The sequence below is a fragment of the Girardinichthys multiradiatus genome, chromosome 7, assembly GCF_021462225.1.
Source record: "Girardinichthys multiradiatus isolate DD_20200921_A chromosome 7, DD_fGirMul_XY1, whole genome shotgun sequence".
In the NCBI taxonomy this organism is placed as follows: Eukaryota; Metazoa; Chordata; class Actinopteri; order Cyprinodontiformes; family Goodeidae; genus Girardinichthys; species Girardinichthys multiradiatus.
The window spans coordinates 33,712,870-33,733,690 of NC_061800.1; the positions used below are offsets into that span (position 1 = coordinate 33,712,870).

Genomic DNA, 20,821 nt, shown 5'->3' on the forward strand with positions numbered 1-20,821 from the left:
TCAGTTATAATAATCAAAATTAAAATAACCCATTTGAAATATATCAGTATGTGTGTAATGAATGAATATAATATACAAGTTTCACTATTTGTACTGAAACAAAATGTTTCATGATATTCTAATTTTATGACCAGTACCTGTATGTGTTTCTGCTTTCCAGAAACAGAAGCCTCTGAAGTATTTTTTGGCCAGTGTTTGTTGACTGGGACAGGTGGACATTAAGAAACCAGCAGTTCTATACACACTCTACTTCCTCACCACTGATTATGATGGGAGGAAGTTTGGATTTTGCTGTTTGGTTTTGTTAAGGTTGAAGGCAAGGTTTTGTCTCAGGTATAGTTCTCAACCTCCTTTCATTATGCTAACCCATTGTTGTTGGACAGTCTTAAGACGTTGGAAGTTTAATTATGAAATCAGAATCCTAAATAGGTTTGTAGAATGAAAAGGGATGTTCAAGAGTGGGCTTAACACCCAGCCATGTGGTGCTCTGTTACTAGGTGTTACTAAAGTAGAGTGCTTGCCCAGCCTTTATAGACAGTGGTCTGCTGGAAACAAAGTCCATGATCTAATTACACAGGTGTGTGTCAAAATCCCATTCAAATAATTTTGGTTGCAGCTTGTTTGTAGTTTTTGTATTAAAAGCAAAGTTTTAAACTATGCATAGGATCCATACATAGCAGTCTCTTTCATCATCTGATTATGCGGTTTTACTTGTTGTGAAATCAACAGAATGTAATTCATAAATGACTCAAAACTTGTTTTAATGTTAACAAATATTGCTTTATTTCACATTTACCAGTGACAAAGTGGCTTTTTAACAATGATCCAACACCACTGAATAACTTCACAGTATTTCAACAACAATAATGACAACTATTCACAGTTGAAAAAAAAGGGAGCAGCACTTAAATTTCATGCAGTCAAGAAACATCTGTATGCATTTCTAAATGAAAAGATAATTATGAAAACTCCTATATTTAAGTACAAATGCTACAAAATACAAAGAAAACATTCAAGAAATCTGGGTTTTGTCTCTGAGTAATTAATGTTCACACATTTGGAAAACCAATCAGGTCTTAGTGCTACTTGCATCAATATAGAGCAAATAAAAACATAATAATCAAACGATTGTGTAAATGCAATGCTGCACTGATAAGAGGCAGGAGACGGCAAGAGCTTCATTTTAGTATGAAGTCTCCAGTTTGTCCAGCATCTTAAATGGATCAATAGTCTGTTAGATAGCTGGAATCATCTTAGTCATGAGAAACCAACAGATTTATAGTTCAAAAACCCTGCAAAATTTACTCAGCATGAAACCACAAATATGTATCATAACAGAAATTTAAATTCTGGAAAAAAAGTGGCAACATGTGAAGAACCGAAGGTCCAAGAAAAATCTCAACACTGATGAGAAAAAGTAATTTCAGTAAATGTGAGATACCTTATTGTCAGGAGCATAAATTACATGAACTCTGTGTGTTTCCACACTGAAACTATACAGCAATTGCCCAAAAAAAGAAGAGTCAATCTCTGTTCGCTGGTTTATTTGGTAAGAAACTATAACTATAATAGACTTAAAGTGAAAATAATTGGGAAAAGTTACATAATCAATTGTGTACTTTTATGCATACTGTGGAATGAAAGTATTATTTGAATTTAAAGATTAGACATCATACCAAAAACACATAACGTAATTTCAGCTTGTCCTAAAAAACACCCCATTACTTCAAAGTGACAAGTGCAAACAAGGTGACTGTAAAAAGGTCGATCGGTTTGAATATTAAAATCTGCTACGTTAAAAACATTACAGAGCTGTACAAGGAAACATGAGCACCATCCAGTTACATGAGGTTGGAATGTAGAAACACCACCCTACAAATATATTATTTTGTAAACAGAGATGTAGTTTTGGGGAAGTTAGTGGAGTCAATCACAAGGGCTTTTTATTTCTCTAGATTTTGAGCTATTGTAAATTAAACCTGCTGGAAAGTCATTTCAGTGTAAAATGTTGCCTTGTGTGATATCTTCTAGGGTGTCCTGAATAGACCTTAAAAAAAACCAAAAAAACAGCTTTTAGTCAAAGTATTGCCGAGTGAAATAAATTGCTACATGTTCTGTGCTCTACTGCTTTTGTGCTAAAAAACCCCCACTGCATTAGGAACTAAATAAACTAATTTAAGAAAACATAATTTGGTTATTTCTGTTAATATCTACAATATACACAAAAAAAATGCTCTGTGTCTTATGTTGAGACCTGACCTGTCATATTTCAACTGTACATATAAATCGTAAATGTGCGTCAAACTGTCTGTAGCGCTGGTAGAACTTTATCCAAACAGGTTGGACAGTGGTCTGGTTCTCAGAGGGCTCCTGGGCAGCTCCTCTCCTCTTCCTACTTCCCCGGTGTCCCTGAAGGAGGCACTGTGGATGATCTGGGCTCGGTGGCGCCCACGATGCAGCCGGGCATTCAGTCGGCTCAGGGAGGTCTTCCTCTGCAAGCCCCCCTTGGTCTTCTCAGCCGACTCCTCCAGTGTCTCTGGTGGTGAGGTCAGCAGCCGCAGTGATTTCAGGTTGCCCTGGAGGACTTTGGGGAACCTCCAACCTCGCGTTCTGCTGCTACCTCCATTGCCATTTTCAGTGTCTGACTCTGCTCCGGGCGAGGTGACCACACCCTCCTTTTCCAGGTCAGCTGCCAGGAGAGGGGGCAGGTACTGAATGGCTCGCCTACCGCTGTAATCCCGAGCTTCCTGGTCCGCTTCCCAGTCTAAGAGCAGCATGCGGACCACCTGCCAATAATACATCACATTAGCGCTGGCAAAAGTATTCCCACCGCTTGCACTTCAACATTTTTTCACATTAAAATCCCCGAATTTCAATGCATGTTACGGGGATTTTATGGGACAGGCTAACAAATACTGAACTGGGAAAAAAAAGATAAAAGGTTTTACCTTTTTTTCAATGAAAGAAAACACTGGTGAAAAAACAGCCTCATGAAGACCAAGGAACACAGCAGACATGTCAGGCAGAACGTGTAGTTTGAAGCAGAGTTAAGGTAAAAACAAAATCCCAAGATTTAAACATCTCATGTTATTAAAATCCATAATCCAAAATGCAAACATTACAGCCCCAATGCAATCCTACCAAGACATGAATGTCCACCTAGGCCAGTCAAGGAAAGCATTAATCAAAAAAGCAGCTAAGAGTCTCATGGTAACTCTGAGGGAGCTCTGATGGAGCTCAGGAGACACAATCTCCTGCAAGGGAAACTATCAGTTTTGCACTCCACAAATCTGACTTTGAAACAGGTGTGACAAGTAGAAAGCCATTTCTGGAAGAAAGCCACAAGAAGTCCCATTTGCACTTTGCCACAAGCCATGTAGGGAACACAGCAAATGTGAAAGAAACCAAACTGGTCAGATGAGACTGAAATCTGACATTTTGACTTACCTGCAAAACACTCTGTGTGGCGGAAAAACTGCCCCCACACAGTACCCTGAACACACTATTCCCACCTTGAGATGTGATGGTGGAGCATCATACTATGGGGATGCTATTCTTCCACAGGGACAGAGAAGCATGTTGGAGTTGACAGGAAGTGAGATGGAGCTATATACAGGACAATTCAAATCTCCCTTTTCAGCAATTAATAGCCTCTGTCCTCCAACACACAGAATCGAATGGCTGAATCACCTTCTCATGTCATCAAGTTCTGCAGAGGCCTGCTAATGAGCCATTTATTTGATTCATATGTGATCAGGGGTGCAAATCTTAAAAACTATTTGTCATACTCTTTCCTTTTCTCAATTATGCACTACTTTGTGTTTGTCTGTAACATAAAATCTCAAAGAAATACTTTAAAATGGATGGTTTTAAACTGACAATATGTAAAAAAGTTTAAAGTTTATGGGTGCTTTCCAAGGCTCTGTAAACTGGGAACAAACGGTGAAAACTGACAAGCCATTGTATCTCACAGTCTCACAGGTATTTAGTAATGTCAGTGAACCTTTTATAGGACTAAATGACAAACTGAAGAAGTTGCCTTTTCTTTTTGAGTTTTTGTCATCTTTAAAATATAATTGAGTTTAATGTCTGTTATCTTCATCTTTTTCAATGCCTCTCTTTTTCCTTATTTCTTGCGATTTCTAATTTTCTTTTCGAATTGTGCTAATGTACTAATTATTCTAACTGAGCAGAGAGACTGTTGGTAATCACGTGCAGCTTCACTGAGCAAGTGCAACACATGACACCCCACTCCCTGCTACCCACCTGTGTGTGTCCATGCATAGCAGCCAGGTGTAGCGGTGTGTACCCAGCACTTGATCTTGCGTTCACATTCATTGGTATAGTGTTCTCCTTGGCAAAGGCCAGCAGCTTGCTGAGGAGCTCAGCCTTGCCCTGCTTTGCAGCCCAGTGGAGGCAGGTGAAGCCTGTCACAAAGTCTCTTTTGGCCACCAGGCTCGGTTCAACAGCCAGCAGGGGCTGCAGGCTCTCCCAGAGGCCTTCTGAGGCGCAGAGCATCCACTCGTGTTCCAGGGGGTCCAAAGTTACAGAGGAACTGTCGTCATCTGTGGCTGAAGAGAGGACAGACGACGAGTCGCCGTCGCTCCTCACAGAGTCTCGGATGCGTGAGCCACGGTTGATCAGAGACCTCCGAACCTGCCACAAGCAAAACATACAAGGAATGTGTTGTGTTTTACACATTCATATACAGTGGATGCAACACCAGTATATCTATAACAAATATTATTTCTACACGTCTCACCTGCGGAGAACTACTCATCATCAGCTCTATGAAGTTTCTGCGGCTTCCTTTAGGTGTTTGTATTTCCCCCACAGACTCCAGTCCCTCCAGAGCGCTGTCTTCAGACAGGCAGCTGATCAGCATGGCCCGCTGGGATCCTTTGGACACCCTTCGTGCCCCTCTCACCACATGGTTGTGGGAGCCAGCAGCATGGGCCTGGTCCACGTCTTGCATCCCAATAGCTGGTGCGGACTCTCGCCTCCTCCTGTCCCTCAGCCTCACCTCCCCTCCTCCAGCAGTGGTATGAGTACCTGATTCGGTGCCACTCTGGGATTGGGCTGTAGGTTGCTCATTGCCATTTGACTGCTTGACATTGTCCAAACTGGCTGATGTCGATGCTCCTGTAGAACCATCACAATGCATTTCTGTTAATGTTATTAAACAAATTAAATCTATGGATTGCACACATGGTACCTTGCCAAGATATTACAACCCATTTGTACATTTTTGTCACGTTACATCCACAAATGTGATGTATTTTATTGTGAGTTTATGTGGTTGCCAAACACAATGTAGCGCATAAATGTGAAATTGAAAGGAAAAATGGTTTTCATAATTTTTAACATGTTAAAAAGCTCTTAAGTCTGGCTTGTATTTGAACTCAGCCCTCTAAGGCAGCTGAAAGTTTTCCAGGTACGTGAACCTCTGCAGCTCCTCCAAAGTTTCGATGGGTCACATGGTTGGTTCTCGGATTAGCGCTCTCCGATTAGCGCCCTCCTAAACCCCAGTTTAGGAGGAAAGTATCTCTTTTTAAGTTTGTATCTGTATCATACTCTTTCCATAAGATGACAGACTAAACAGTGTTACAAGAGATATTTAAAGCTTAGAATATTGTTTTATAGCCTAACCTTGCTTTTAATCTCTCTAATATGTAACCTCTGACCTGTCTAGTGTGTTCCTTGGTCTTCATGATTTCCTTACTAGCAAACCATATAATGTTATTACATGCTCTGGGGACTGCTTTAGGAAGAAGAATGAAGAACATAATGGACAACCCTGAGTACCCTCTTCATGAGACAGTCACAAAACAACCGAGTTTCTTCCGTCAGGTGCTTGTTCTAGTCTGCTGTAACAGAGACCGCTACAGGAGCTCCTTCCTGCCCACAGCCACCAAATAACTATGTGAAGTAACTAGGAGAGTTTTTGTTACAACAAAACTTAATTTCCCTTTGGGATTGATAAAGTACTTTTGAATATAATTGAAGAAATCCAAAGGTATTTATAATGAGACTAAATTACACAAACTGGACTCTATGAATTAAGTGGGTTGTGAAGGCATTTGGTTGTACTAGAATTTATTTAGAGGCATCAAAGTACAGGGGGCTGAATCTAAATATACATAACATTTTCAGATTTTTATTTGTAAAAAACAAAAAGTGCAACCTTTTCCTTCCAGTTTGTATTTATGCGTCACATTGTATTGATCTATTACATTCACTCACAATAAAATACAGTTTGGTTTAGGGTTGTAGCTAAATGTAAAAACGTACTTTTGAAAATCCTGTAATGATTTTTTTTTTTTCTTTGGGCTATACCTGATTTGCTATCTTTCTTTGCAAAAATTGAGTTTTACTAATCGAGAAATACTGAATAATTTTAAATACTCAATTAAATGTATTACATCATTCTCGGCTCCATAAAATAATAAATTCAGGTAAAATAAACATTTCACCCAGGCATTCAGATGCCAAATATAATGGACAGATTTAAATCATGTGGACGGTCGGGTCCACCTCACCTGTTTGCTCTCCATCATCAGGGTTGCCGTTCATTTGTTTGTTGTCCGGCGTCTCTTCGATGTTCCCGTTGCACTCCGCATCAACGTGGTCGTTTGCGTCCGTACGCATCACCGACTCCTCGCTGCAGTCGCCGTTTAAACACACAAATTTCACTCCGTTCTCCTCCTTCACGAAACCCACGCTGTCCACAATCCCACTTAGCAACTCCCACTCCGCTCCTTCTTTCTGCTGGTCATTACAGCCACAAGGAGATGTGAAATGATCGATCAGCTCCATCTGTCGGACCCTCCCTCCTTTCTCCAACAGGAACTCGTTCACGGCTTGTTCCGTACACCGCTGGGACGCCATCATCCTCATGAACGTCTCCGAGCGACAGCAATTATAAATGGATTAACGGCATAAGGGATTTTTCAAATAAACCCATGGTCCATCTAATTTTCTCGATTCAGCGGTGGCGGATGACAGCATCCCCTCCTCCGTCTGCTTCCAATGGCTAAGACCTGTATATCAAGCTCTGGTCAACAGAGGGCGCACTCGGACATGCAAGGATGATGTTGCGTTTGCGTGCTTCTTGCAGATCAGACTTCCAACTACGAGTAAAAATCAGCCTGGCGTTAGCTTTATGAAATAAATACAAATAATAAGCATATCGGAGTAAACGCTACATTGACTTCCTTATCCAGTAGAAACGACACCTAACGCGTCCGCCATATTGTTAGTGGAACTTTGGTATTTGGGTTTTCCAAACTGAACAAACATGTGTTCCATATGATTATATAATTTTCTTTTATGTTATATAAATTTTAGATACATTTTAGTTGCAGTAATGGCAACAATTGAGACACAAATTAAAATCAAACCAATAGCAACTAATATGCCAAGCCAACTTTATTTATAACAGCACTTTAAAACAGCAGGCACTGAACATAAAGAATTAAAGTTAAAATTAACACACACACACACACATTATCTCTCTCTCTCTCTCTCTCTATATATATATATATATACTGCCCCAAAAAATAAAGGGAACACTTAAACAACACAATATAGCTCCAAGTAAATCAAACCTCTGTGAACTGGCCACTTAGGAAGCAGCACTGATTGACAATCAATTTCACATTCTGTTGTGCAAATGGAATAGACAACAGGGGGAAATCTTTGGCAAGACTCACTCAATAAAGGAGTGGTTCTGCAGGTGGGGACCACAGACCACTTCTCAGTACCTATGCTTTCTGGTTGATATTTTGGTCACTTTTGAATGTTGGTGGTGCTTTCACACTTGTGGTAGCATGAGACGGACTCTACAATCCACACAAGTGGCTCAGGTAGTGCAGCTCATCCAGGATGGCACATCAATGCGAGCTGTGGCAAGAAGGTTTACTGTGTCTGTCAGCATAGTGTCCATAGACTGGAGGCGCTACCAGGAGACAGGCCAGTACACCAGGAGACGTGGAGGAGGCCGTAGGAGGGCAACAACCCAGCAGCAGGACCGCTACCTCCGCCTTTGTGCAAGGAGGAACAGGAGGAGCACTGCCAGAGCCCTGCAAAATGACCTCCAGCAGGCCACAATGTGCATGTGTCTGCACAAACGGTTAGAAACCGACTCTATGAGGATGGTATGAGGGCCCGATGTCCACAAATGGGGGTTGTGCTCACAGCCCAACACCGTGCAGGATGCTTGGCATTTACCAGAGAACACCAGGATTGGCAAATTTGCCACTAGTGCCCTGTGCTCTTCACAGCAGCAAGCAGGTTCACACTGAGCACATGTGACAGGCAACTGTCGCTCAGTAGGAAGAGTAGTCGTCTTGCAATCAGAAGGTTGTGGGTTCGATTCCAGCTTCCTCCTGCCATAGGTTGATGTGCCCCTGGGCAAGGCACTTAACCTCAAGTTGCCTACTGATCTGTGTATCGGTGTATGAATGTGTGAGCGTTAGTGAGTGCAATTGGGTGAATGTGGCTCTAGTGTAAAGCGCTTTGAGCGGTCTGTATGACTGGAAAAGCGCTATATAAGTTCAGTCCATTTACCATTTACAGATGTGACAGAGTCTGGAGACACTGTGGAGAGCGATCTGCTGCCTGCAACATCCTTCAGCATGACCAGTTTGGCAGTGGGTCAGTAATGGTGTGGGATGGCATTTTTTTGGAGGGCCGCATGGCCCTCCATGTGCTCGCCAAAGGTAGCCTGATTGCCATTAGGTACCAAGATGAGATCCTCAGACCCCTTGTGAGACCATATGCTGGTGCGGTTGGCCCTGGGTTCCTCCTAATGCAGGACAATGCTAGACCTCATGTGGTTGGAGTGTGTCAGCAGTTTCTTCAAGATGAAGACATTGAAGTTATGGACTGGCCCGCCCGCTCCCCAGACCTGAATCTGATTGAGCATATCTGGGACATCATGTCTCGCTCCATCCACCAACGTCACGTTGCACCACAGACTGTCCAGGAGTTGGCGGATGCTTTAGTCCAGGTCTGGGAGGAGATCCCTCAGGAGACCATCCGCCGTCTCATCAGGAGCATGCCCAGGCGTTGTAGGGAGGTCATACAGACACGTGGAGGCCACACACAATACTGAGACTCATTTTGACTTGTTTTAAGGACATTACATCAAAGTTGGATCAGCCTGTAGTGTGTTTTTCCACTTTAATTTTGTGTGTGACTCCAAATCTAGGCCTCCGTTGGTTAATAAATTTGATTTCCATTGATGATTTTTGTGTGATTTTGTTGTCAGCACAACTTGTACAAAACTTTGTTTGTACAGAACAAAGTATTCAATGAGAATATTTCATTCATTCATTCAGATCTAGGATGTTGTTTCCTTTATATTTTTGAGCAGTGTGTGTGTGTGTTTATGTATGTATGTGTATATATATGGCTGGCTATCTTCAACTTCTCCTGGAAGTTACGTAAACATGACGCTCTGCTCCCTCTGCCCCCTCCCTTCCCTGAGGACATCTGTGGATCTGCTCAGAACTTTGTGGCCGGTTGATGAACATTCCAACGTACCGTCAAGGACAATGGCCTCTGTGACAGTGCTTCATGGACTTACTGGCACACACTCACTTGCACACACACACACACATGCTCAAGATAAACATATGCACCCCCTCACATCGCCTTCACCGTTCCTGGCATGATGCTGTTTTGTAAACTTGTTGCTCCTTTGTGCTGAGGTTTTTTGCAATCTCAAACTGTATCCTGCTAAGGATAAAGTGTGAAATATGATTTTTTTTCCTCTACTTACCTAATGTGGCCTCTTTTCTCATCTAACAAGGGGGCCTGTGAGTGGGCAGCAAAGCCTCGGTGACCCGTCCCCCCTTGTCTTGGGTCATGATGTATGTTTGGATGGGTTGTACTGGAATTCTAATTTCCCCTCAGGGATCAATAAAGTATCTTTGAATTGAATTGAATTGAATATATATATATATATATATATATATATATATATATATATATAGTCCAGATCTCCTCCCAGACCTGGACTATATATATATGTATATATACATATGCACATATACAGGCGTCCATTGGTTAATTGAAGCTCATCAACAGAATGCCAAGAGTGTGCGTAGCAGTAATCAAAGCAAAAGGTGGCTACTTTGAAGAACCTAGAATATAAGACATATTTTCAGTTGTGTCACCCTTTTTTGTTCAGTATATAATTCCACGTGTTAATTCATAGTTTTGATGCCTTCAGTGTGAAGCTACAATATTCATAGTCATGAAAATAAAGAAAACTCTTTGAATGAGAAGGTGTGTCCAAACCTTTGGTCTGTACTGTATATATATATATAGATATATATCTATATATCTATATATATATATATGAGATGCATTTAAACGCAACTTAATTTGCCTCAAAATATATACTTTCAGTGTTAGATACAATAATCAAGCTCTATTTACTTAAGCTATTTATTATGTCAAAAAAACATTTAATGAGGTGAATGTGAAACCTTTTAATCTTGTTTCATTATTATTATTATTATTAGTAGTAGTAGTACTAGTATTATTATTCTTCAGTTTACTGTTCTAAAGAGATTCACGGTGTTCTTTAAGGTCTTGCCTGCCAATTTTTGACGGATTCAAGCTGTTGTTAGATAGTATAATTTTAAAGGAAGTGTATATTCAACATATAATACTCATCAGACAAATTACTATCAGAAGCAAAGGGCGAAGAGCACAGGCTGTAAAGTTTTATGAAGCTCAGTTTTTTTTTTTTTTTTTTGCGAGTCCGCAACATCACACAGGAACAAGGATCGCCTGGGAAAACGAAGTTGTACTGTACCACTTTACAAAAAGGGGTGCGCAAATTTCAGTTAATGCAGTAATTTTGCATTTTATGGACGTACTTTCATGTTAATGTATGTTAAGACCTGGGTACAATAAAACAGTACAAGTTTGAAATATTTGAGAAAAAACAGTTTTCTTTAAACTATAGTAAAAATAGCAAAATATACTCTAATCCCCACATTGTTTTGATTGGTATCGTCTGTCTAGTTGTCGACGGTAGACGCACAGGCGGTCCTGGAAAACATTCTGAGGGGGGGAAAAGTTGCTTTCTTCTAGTTTAGTTTGAATATATTTGAATTTGTTCAGTCTATTGAAGTTCTGCTAAAATTATGGCTTCCTCGGATGTTGCTCGACAGCCGGTGAGAGTTCATTTAGTTTGTGTTTTAAAGAAGACTTCCTGACAGTTGAGCAGGGAGTGTCCTGCGGCTAGTTAGCTAAAGCTAGCATCATAGCGTCCCTTAGTTATTGAAAGTATAGAAAGTATAATGTAATATATAACAGCGCAGTTTCAGTATACGTGGACATGTATAATATTTTCTGACCTATTTATTATTCTTTGTTTTACAATAATAGTGTTGATTGCCTTTTATTTTACTAAAGGACGAGCTAGCTAGTTAGCATAACACTGTGGGCAAATATTTATGTTCGGAGATCTGATGCTACGACTGATCTGCATTAAATGCGATGGATCGCAGTTAATCATACATAAATCAACAAAAGTTTATATGCGCATACTTGTTTTAAAGTTATCCTAGTTACATCATGTATGCAAACAGCAGAACAGACTTTATAGGAATAGCTTTGAATGAAAGTATCCATTGACGCATCTCAGCTAAAGACAACTCTGTACGTCAGAGGATCAAGAACTTTGTTTTTTACCACTTCAGTAAAATCCAAGTGTTTAAACTATCGTTGTTTTGTTATTCATTCATAAACCGACTCGCAACAAGACTTTCAGTTTGTTATCTATTTAATCAGTTGAAGGATGCTCTCAATTATGCCTTCCCTTTTTATTCTGAAGTTGATTTCTTTTGTAGATCTTTAGTTGGACAAATTAACTGAAAAATTAATTGAAGTCAGAATTTCGTGTGGTAAAGTTAAGATGTTTCTCACCGACCACAACTATCAAATCCAATATGGTTGCCTTGCATAAAAAATATATTCTCAGGAAAAAGCAGTTCATTTTGAAACGACTTTTACTTAATTTAGTCTTTAAAAAACTCTCAGTGCTATTCAGCCTCATTTCAAGTACATGTTATTACAATGTTTGAAAGAGCAAAATGCAGAGATATACATTGGTTTATATGATTTATTTTACGTTCAGTGCTCTAGAAAAACACATTTTGATGAATGTTCTACCCTGTTCAGTGCTTAGAATAAATGTCTGTCAATTGACTGATTGTAAAAGTCCTTTATTTAGGCAAGAGGTCACATTCATTGCAGTAAAATATGATTCTTTCAACTTCAACAAGAGCTACAGAGATAATTCTCCCATGTAACCAAAAGGAAGTCTGGCCTTCCTTTTTTAAACTAAACACTACAGATAAATTTGTAAATTATGATAAAACAGTATTTGTAATTTTTTAATGAACACTGAGCTTTGCCCAGGCTACAAATATATGTGCTTATAATCTAACCAGACCGTTTCAGTAGTATGATTCTATGTGTTATATCCTCTTTTTAATTCCAAAAAGTAACTAATTTGATTCGTCAGTGTATACTTTAACCCCCCAAAATGTAATGTCTATGACTGTAAAAATGATGTAACTCTTCATTTTTTTATTAATTTTTTTGCTTCAAGTTCAAATGATGTTTTGACATAAAACGCTTAAGCAGTTTGTCAGCATGCCAGTTTTTAGGGGAATGTCTTAGTTTTTTTTAAGCCAAATGAGAGAGAACTATAAATCATGTGAATATAAAAAATGCCCTTCAAGTTAAATAGTGAACCACTGATATGTCTACACTACACACAATTTAATACGTTGTTTTTCATTGCATCTTGGCGTTTTGTCACAAGCAGCCAGAAATTTATTTTCTTTGTAAATTCACAAAAAAGGTCAGTTTGACTGTACAATAGCTACTTGTTTATTTCTTAGAGACATCCATACTAATTATTGATTATCTGATGTAGATTGCATTGCTGTACCTGCCATTTTGTCTTTTAGTCTTCCCATTGTACCTGATTAATGGATTTGCTAAAAATGACTTTTGTTTTATATGTCAAACTGTTATCTTTGGCTTTTGCCAGCGATGCGAGTGAAGATATAAATTGTATCTCTGTGACAGGCAGCGATTAACAGAGTGCAAATATGCGTAAATGGGATTTTTGAAATAACATGGATGCATAACTTTTCTAATAGTTTTTTTCTGTGTAATTTATTGTACAGGATAAAGGAGCCCGGCCCTTGTCCCTAGCTGGCCATGTAGGCTTTGACAGTCTTCCAGATCAGCTTGTCAACAAGTCCATCAGTCAGGGCTTCTGCTTCAATATTCTGTGCATCGGTACCTTGTCATATATATCGGCTTTATTCATAATATTACTAGTACTGGCTTCTTTTCTTAATATTGTATTAATACAAAATGTTAAGAATAGATATAATCCTTGAAGAAAGAAATTGAAGTTTTTTTTTTCTTTTGCAGGTGAGACCGGTATCGGCAAGTCTACTTTGATGGACACACTATTTAACACCAACTTTGAGAACTTTGAGTCATCCCACTTTGAACCTCAAGTGAAGCTGCGGGCACAAACTTATGACCTACAGGAGAGTAACGTCAGGCTTCGTCTCACCGTGGTCAACACTGTTGGCTTTGGGGACCAAATGAACAAACAAGAAAGGTGTGTGTGAGGAGGTTTGGGGGTCTCAACTAAGACCGTTGTCTCTTAGGAAATATAAAAATTAAACAAAATGTAGTAAGAATGTGATTCAACCTGTGTATGCACACTATCACTGATCTTTTTCATTTTCTATGTCCTGTAGCTATCAGCCAGTGGTGGACTACATTGACAAGCAATTTGAGACTTACCTTCAGGAGGAGCTAAAAATCAAGCGCTCTCTGCACAACTACCACGACTCACGGGTGCACGCCTGTCTGTACTTTATCTCCCCCTCAGGTCATTCACTCAAATCCCTGGACCTTGTAACAATGAAGAAGCTGGACAGCAAGGTAGAAAATAAACTACACAAATTGGGTTTCAGGAAAGATTACTCGAGATTATTTCAGCTGAAAGTACAAATCTTATTCTTGTGATAGGAAATGTCTCTTTTCAGTACGGTACACTCAGTAACTTTGATATTGGAAATGACCCAGCTGTTGTGAAAACGAACATGACATTTATTGGCTCAGTTTATAATTAGACATGAAAGTAGTTTAGTTATAGAAGAGACTTTTGACAGCTGCAAGAGATGCAGTATTAAGAACAATGGGAAGATAACTGGTGGTACACAGGAGAAGGGCAACTTTTAAGGATACTTTCCAGTGGTGTATTTATTTTGTGGAAAACTGCTGATCTCTGCAAATTTGGGTCGATAACATTTAATTTTACATTAATGTGAATCAATTGTCTTTTTAATAAACAGTACCTACATAGGATAGCATTCTCCATTAAATCCCGTGTCAGGAACAATGAGCCAAAAGCACTTAGAGAAAGTACAGTATGCCCTTTTTCCACCGGCTCTACAACCGTTTCCATTACAGGCTTTTCAGGCCTGGTGATGGCTTTTTTTCGTACCTGCTCAGTGGTAGGTCAAATTGGGGCTGAGCAGGGCCGAAATGTGAAATGAACCGATTGCTGCTCACTGATTGGACATGAGCGGGGTCAGCCGTATGAGTCTGACTGCGGCAGCTTATTGGGGAAATGAGAAATTAGGAGGTGTTCATCGAGGTTGAGGAGAGTATACAAAATATTAAGTACCACAATGGCAAGAGCGGGTCAAACAGAAATCAGGGATGCCATTTTTGGCCATCGTCCCACGGTGGGGTGGTCTGGACTTTGCCACCCCACTGTGAAAGGACATGATGGGCGACTGTGAGTGTTTACTTCACCTCCAGCCATTGGTGGAAACACAACAGGTTTGTGCCGAGTGAATGAAACTGTGAATGGAAAGGAGGCAATATAGAGGAGTTTCAGTGTCAATAGAAGGGAAAACTATTGTCACTATTGTTGTGTTCCCAGATTCAACGCCTCTGTCTAAAAGATAAAAATCTGTAATCTAAAACAAAACAGCTGAAGACAACCACATTTGTTCTTCGAACATTTCAGATGTTTAGTGTAACATTTTCCCAAAAATCCCAAAAATCCACATTGAAATCTCAACATCAGAAGGTCTCAAAGTTTGACAGTTAGAATTCAACACTGACAGACTGGTAGTTTTTATGTCCTGTTGCCTTGGGTCCGTTTTGCCAGCAAATGAAATTACACAAACATGTTGCGGTGATTGAAAGCAACCATTAACCACTGATTGTTTAGCCATGGGGACCATAGTAAACTCCATCTGAAATGTGGAGAGGATCATATAACCTGTCATTCAGTAATTCATTGTTTCTGCTTCAGAACATTTAGAGCAGGCGGGATAATTCATACTGAAGCTGCAGGCTAAAGCAGCCTTGTGTTTTTTATCTCCTTATGTCCATATTGGCAGCGATAGGACAAGCACTCAGTTTGTTTGTCCTTAGTAGAAAGTGAGATAAAAAAATATATTGATAAATATATTATGAAATTAATGAATTCCTAAGATGAATCACACTAACTGTCAAAGAAATGATCTATTGGTCCAGACATGTTATTAAAAAAATAAATGATAAGGAGGTATAAACATCAATGAAACCTTATATCAGAGTGATTAAAGAAAGGGCTTTAAATTAAAGCTCAAACGGTTGTTGGACTTAATTTAAGTATTAAGTTCAAATAAGTAGGAAAGATCCATCCATCTGGAGCTTGTTTTTAATCAGTGAGCAGTGCAACACTTAGATTTTCTGGTAAATTAATATTTCCTGTTGATAAATAAAGCTAAATCTAATGAAAACGTGTTATATAGATTTAAATGGAAATATAATGCTTCCTGACAACTTACATTAAACCAACGTACCTCAGAGAAAAGGGGAAATACTTATTGTATAATAAACTATGCTGTGGTGGTTGTATTGAGTGAATGTTGGGAGAGCTTCACTATTAGCCGTTCTGTCCCTTCCCACCCTTCTTGAAGTAGTCAGAAACTTTCCCATGCTCTCTCTCTTTCTCTGTGTGTAGTTACGTTTGTGAGTTTGTGTGCGGTTTCGTTGGTCTGGTATGGCAGTAACTCTGGATTTGCGTGTGAAAGAAATAGAAAGAGCGGGGGGCGGGAAGGACTCTCGCACACACTCAGGTTGTCCCTTTGTGTCACTCTAAGGATACACACAGAGCCAATTGTTGAGTCTGCCGCAGTGACGGACAGTCACTCACTCAGACAGCTGTTGGAACAGATCTAGCATCGTTTCGTCTTCTCCGCTGGGATCAGTGTGGGTCCTGCATGTGTGTATGGCTGTGTGGTCTGACCCAGAAGCTTGCCCAGTGGCAACAACTCATTCCGAGCCCCCTCAAAGGGATGGTGGGATGACAGAGAGGAATGTGGGGTGACTTTGGCAGCAGAGTGAACCAGTGGGCCAGAAATAACTTGTAAAACATGGTTTATATAACACACATCTCAAAACAGTTTTAGATTTAGAAACTCAAATCCTTGTTTTAGGTTTTCTTCAAGATTTTGTTTGTTTGTTTAACCTAACCAGTCAAATGAAGCCATGTAGAGTTTTGTTTACATGTAGTTAAAGTGGTCTGCTTACAAGTCAACATTAAATGAGAGAGTTTACAACATGTCATATTAATCTTTGGTTTATTTATGCAGTTGGTAACAGAAATATTACTTTCTCTAAGATGGGAATACTTGTGGTTCTTAAAGGGCTTCTATGCAGATGGAAAAGCATGGAATGAAGAAAACTGAATGTGGAAAAATATTTTATTTTGCAGAATATTTTTCTCTCTTAATAAATGCAGTGTTTTATTTAGTGATTTATGTGTTAATACTATTATTTTACTTTGATTTACATGACTCCTTGATTAAAACACCCAACCCATCAGCATTTTGGACTCTGCAAGGACTGATGGGTTGCTTTGATGCAGTTTTCTGAATCTTCTAACTGCACAGAATAATATATTTCTCAAAGGCTGCAGATATTTGTAATAAATAATGAGAGCAATAATTCTTTTTTTTTTTTTTTTTTTTTTTAATCAAGTGATTCCCTCTCTCTAGGTGAACATAATTCCAGTCATTGCCAAGGCTGACACCATCAGTAAGAGCGAGCTGCACAAATTCAAGATCAAAATCATGAGCGAACTGGTCAGCAATGGTGTGCAGATCTACCAGTTCCCGCTTGACGATGAAACCGTGGCCAAAGTCAACACCACCATGAATGTAAGGAAACGCACGTGCACAGAAATTAGCCTGGGTCCTATGAAAGCATTTCGGAAGTTTTTACATATAATTTATGAAGGCACAACTCTTAATTTCGACTGGTACAAACAATAACTTGAATTTGCGGAAAGACTGTGAGGGCATTTGTGTGCCTTATGAGGGCAAATTGTTGTGCACACAAGTTTTGATGTTTTAAGATGGCTTTAGCTGTGATGCTGTGGAGCCTTGCCATAAGTTTGTAGTTTTGTTTTGAAACATTTATTAAATTTAATATTTATATATTTTAGGGCCATCTCCCATTTGCTGTCGTAGGCAGCACAGAGGAAGTGTGTGTTGGCAATAAGATGGTGAAAGCCCGCCAGTATCCATGGGGTGTTGTTCAAGGTAGGCTCAATCCATTTGAATTTGTACTTTTGCCACTTGTTCTCTATTTTTAAGCCATTTCAAATGACGAAAAACGTTTTTTTTTTTTATTGTCTCCTAGTGGAAAACGAACACCATTGTGACTTTGTGAAGCTGAGGGAGATGCTCATTTGTGTAAACATGGAGGACTTGAGAGAGCAAACCCATACACGCCATTATGAGCTGTACCGGCGATGCAAATTAGAGGAAATGGGGTTTAAGGACACTGACCCTGAGTGCAAACCTGTCAGGTGAAGAGCTCCTCACAAACAAGCACGCCTGCCTCTGGTCATGCCGGCCGGCTCATCGACGTAGCTTATGATTTCAAAACACATTTTGTGTCCTCAGTTTACAGCAGACGTATGAGGCCAAGCGCCAGGAGTTCCTGGCTGAGCTGCAGAAAAGAGAGGATGAGATGAGGCAAGTTTTTGTGCAGAGGGTGAAGGAGAAGGAAGCAGAGCTGAAGGAGGCTGAGAGGGAGGTATGTAAACAAAATGTCATTTACTGGTTTCATTACTGCCGCAAGTAATTTGATCACAATAATTTGTGTGTGATAACCAAAGATGTTCCTACGTAGGATCATCATTGGCATCAATGTTGTATACACGTGGCGCTTTTATTGATCCATTTGGACTTGTTTTTCCAGGATCAAATGATGACACATCAGGCAACTTCGATGAATAAAAAAAAAAGGGTCTATCGGTGTGAATTTTGTGCAGATTTTCTTCTAAGCAAGAAAGATTAAAAGGTGTAAATATATACTGTGCGTACAGCCCCACTTATATTTGGGTGAATGTTGGCGAAAAGGTTAATGTTCAGAGGAGACAAAGTCAAGAAACAAGTCAAGGTGAAACCTCCAAGCAAAAATAAATTTTTTCCAACTGTCAAGTATGGTGGTGGCAGCATTATGCTGTTGGGTGGTTTTGCTGCCAGTTGTATAGACCCCAACTCTCTCTAAAATGTCTGGAATATGGTTAAAAGCCAATCCATCGTAGGAAACCGACCAATTTAAACAGGTTTCACAGTTTCTGATATAATTGTGGTTAGATATTCAAACCAAAATCATTTAGCGGTTTTCTCTGTTGTTTGCTAACAGACATTTAACCTAACATTAGTGGGGGTGTTTGTTTCATAATGTGTAGATTAGGGAAAATCAACATCCACTGAAGAACTGGTGAATCCGTTAATAAAGTTAAGCTTCTATTTGCTTTATGAATAAAAGAAAAAAAGAACAATTTACCTTTGTTTTTTGACACATTTCCGGTCTTTTAAGATTTGTCCTCTACGTTGTTTTATTTTTAGCTGCAGGGTCGTTTTGAGCAGCTGAAGCGCCTGCATGCAGATGAGAAAGCAGCTCTGGAGGAGAAGAAGCGTTTTCTGGAAGACGACCTGAGTTCTTTCAGTAAGAGAAAAGCTGCAGCTCAGCTCCTGCAGGCCCAAAGCCTCACGGTCAACGGCAAGAAAGACAAGGACCGGAAGAAGTAAGTGGCGTCTCCAGACGGTTGTGTTTATGTGTCTTGGCTCAGCTTTGGGCACTGATGGGAAATTTAGTCTGTTTAGTTGATTCACTGCATGGTCTTGAAAGGTTCTTGTGCTGTTTTAACATCAATCCATCTCTTTTATTCTCTCTTTCAGTTCTGGCTTCATGTGAAGACTTAAAAGATCTGAAGTGCATATCATTATGACCAGTATAACCAGTGGCCTTTTGTTCACACTCTTTTTCAGCCAGTCTACAACACTTACTAGAAAACAAACACCACACAGGGCTGTACCATGTGTTAGCCTGAGTTGCCAAAGTTTAAAGACTGTTTCCAAACGCCATGTACACTATCCTCTTAGGTATTTTTAATCTCTTTTGTAAGTTTTTGGGGGGATTTTGTCATTTATTATTTTGTTTGTGTATTTATCCTCTTCTTTTTTTATTTACTTTTGCCAGACTAAAGAAAAACCTTTTTAAATGTTTACAAATCACATCACTTCGACAGGTACAAATAACATTTTCCTCTTATATAAACTGCTTGCTTATCCTTCCTCTTTTTCTTCCCCAAAGTGTCCTTTTCAGACCTGCTCTTAGGGTTGTGTGCTTGTTGGTATATTTTAATAATCCAGCTAAAACTATTTGAAAACACTGCAACCAGGCCATTTTTCTTAAGACTTTTTGCTTCTTTTTATGGAAGGATTTTAAGCTGAGCTTTACGGAACCATCGTACATTTGTAGCTGAATTTGATTTCAAAGTAGATTAATAGTTGCCAACAAAATATATTCCCCTTAGTCTTTAAATTGTGTGTTTCAGTCTTTAAAACAAAGGGAATTATATGTCTTTTTCTTGCTTCAATGACAACCTGCGGCCTTTTGCAACGTTCGTCCTCCTGTAGTCGTTTCCAAAGGCAAGTGCTTGTTCCTGAACTCTTCTGTGCATTTACAGATATTAAGTTTTTTTGACACTAGGAGTGTTAACACTTATTTTTGGATTGGGAAGATGTTACAGGATCTATTTATGAACATATTTCTTCTACTCCTCTTTTTTACTAGCACTACAGTGGATTTTTGCTACAAATCATGGGAAAACTATGCATTATATTTTATCAATGTTGAGGGGAAAAAAGTAACAGAAAAATTGTTTTTCCTCTTGGTCCGTATTTTGATTTTACTTATTTGTGCTGTAAACCTAAAATAGAACACTATGGTGCTGGTTTCCAACAAAGTATAGTTTATCTCACTTTTACTTATACTTTTTTGTGAGAGTAGTGCTTAAAATGTTAGTGCCTTAACTGTATGAAACTTACAACTACACTACCCACATGGCCACTTAGTTGTACTACACTTGTTTTAAGGAACAAACAGTATTATTTGGATTTTTTTCCCTTTTTAAATAAATTCTTGTATTTTTGTCATAATATATTGTGTTTGTCTGCTTCCTTGCTTCAGTAGAGATTTTGGTGTTGGTTCTATATCCAGTTTAAGTTTAGGTATATCCCACATTGGGATATTATTGGATTTACATGCAAAGTGTTGAGTTATTAGAAGCTTACCGTTTCGTTTGTTTTCCATTTTTACAGGACACACAATGCACATATATTATATCGAGATCTGCAATGTTTTTTAGCTAATCTTGTATTTCTTAACCAGATTTATGGTT

General features: G+C 39.3%; 2 protein-coding genes across 3 annotated transcripts; one reads left to right on the top strand and one right to left on the bottom strand.

The window, feature by feature from the left end:
* Positions 1–826: 826 nt before the first annotated feature.
* Positions 827–7,107, bottom strand: sowahca (sosondowah ankyrin repeat domain family Ca). Of its 2 annotated transcripts, none has more exons than XM_047369637.1 (4): positions 6,540–7,107; positions 4,763–5,166; positions 4,267–4,656; positions 827–2,786 (listed from the first exon to the last, which is right to left on the bottom strand). In XM_047369637.1, exons 1-4 carry the CDS (start codon positions 6,895–6,897, stop codon positions 2,328–2,330), a joined length of 1,611 nt encoding a protein of 536 aa, XP_047225593.1. In that variant the 5' UTR covers positions 6,898–7,107; the 3' UTR covers positions 827–2,327. The 2 variants fall into 2 exon arrangements, with proteins under 2 accessions (XP_047225593.1, XP_047225594.1); XM_047369638.1 differs by having other exon boundaries at positions 4,763–5,142; positions 6,540–7,102.
* Positions 7,108–11,035: 3,928 nt separating this feature from the next.
* Positions 11,036–20,579, top strand: septin10 (septin 10). The gene is made up of 10 exons (XM_047371341.1): positions 11,036–11,192; positions 13,221–13,335; positions 13,474–13,669; positions 13,812–13,998; positions 17,118–17,279; positions 17,567–17,663; positions 17,764–17,932; positions 18,030–18,162; positions 18,984–19,162; positions 19,317–20,579. The coding sequence occupies exons 1-10, from the start codon at positions 11,163–11,165 to the stop codon at positions 19,330–19,332; spliced, it is 1,284 nt and encodes a 427-aa protein (XP_047227297.1). The 5' UTR covers positions 11,036–11,162; the 3' UTR covers positions 19,333–20,579.
* The last annotated feature ends 242 nt before the right edge of the window (positions 20,580–20,821 follow it).

What these genes read in the sequence shown, in the direction of transcription:
- sowahca (XM_047369637.1), bottom strand. Translation starts at nt 6,897, where the DNA reads ATGAGGATGATGGCGTCCCAGCGGTGTACGGAACAAGCCGTGAACGAG. An exon ending in TGATGATGGAGAGCAAACAG is followed by an intron (nt 5,167 to 6,539) that starts GTGAGGTGGACC and finishes TAACATTAACAG; the next exon opens with AAATGCATTGTGATGGTTCT. An exon ending in TGATGAGTAGTTCTCCGCAG is followed by an intron (nt 4,657 to 4,762) that starts GTGAGACGTGTA and finishes TGCTTGTGGCAG; the next exon opens with GTTCGGAGGTCTCTGATCAA.
- septin10 (XM_047371341.1), top strand. Translation starts at nt 11,163, where the DNA reads ATGGCTTCCTCGGATGTTGCTCGACAGCCG. An exon ending in AAGTCAACACCACCATGAAT is followed by an intron (nt 17,280 to 17,566) that starts GTAAGGAAACGC and finishes TATATATTTTAG; the next exon opens with GGCCATCTCCCATTTGCTGT. An exon ending in TGAAGGAGGCTGAGAGGGAG is followed by an intron (nt 18,163 to 18,983) that starts GTATGTAAACAA and finishes TTTTATTTTTAG; the next exon opens with CTGCAGGGTCGTTTTGAGCA.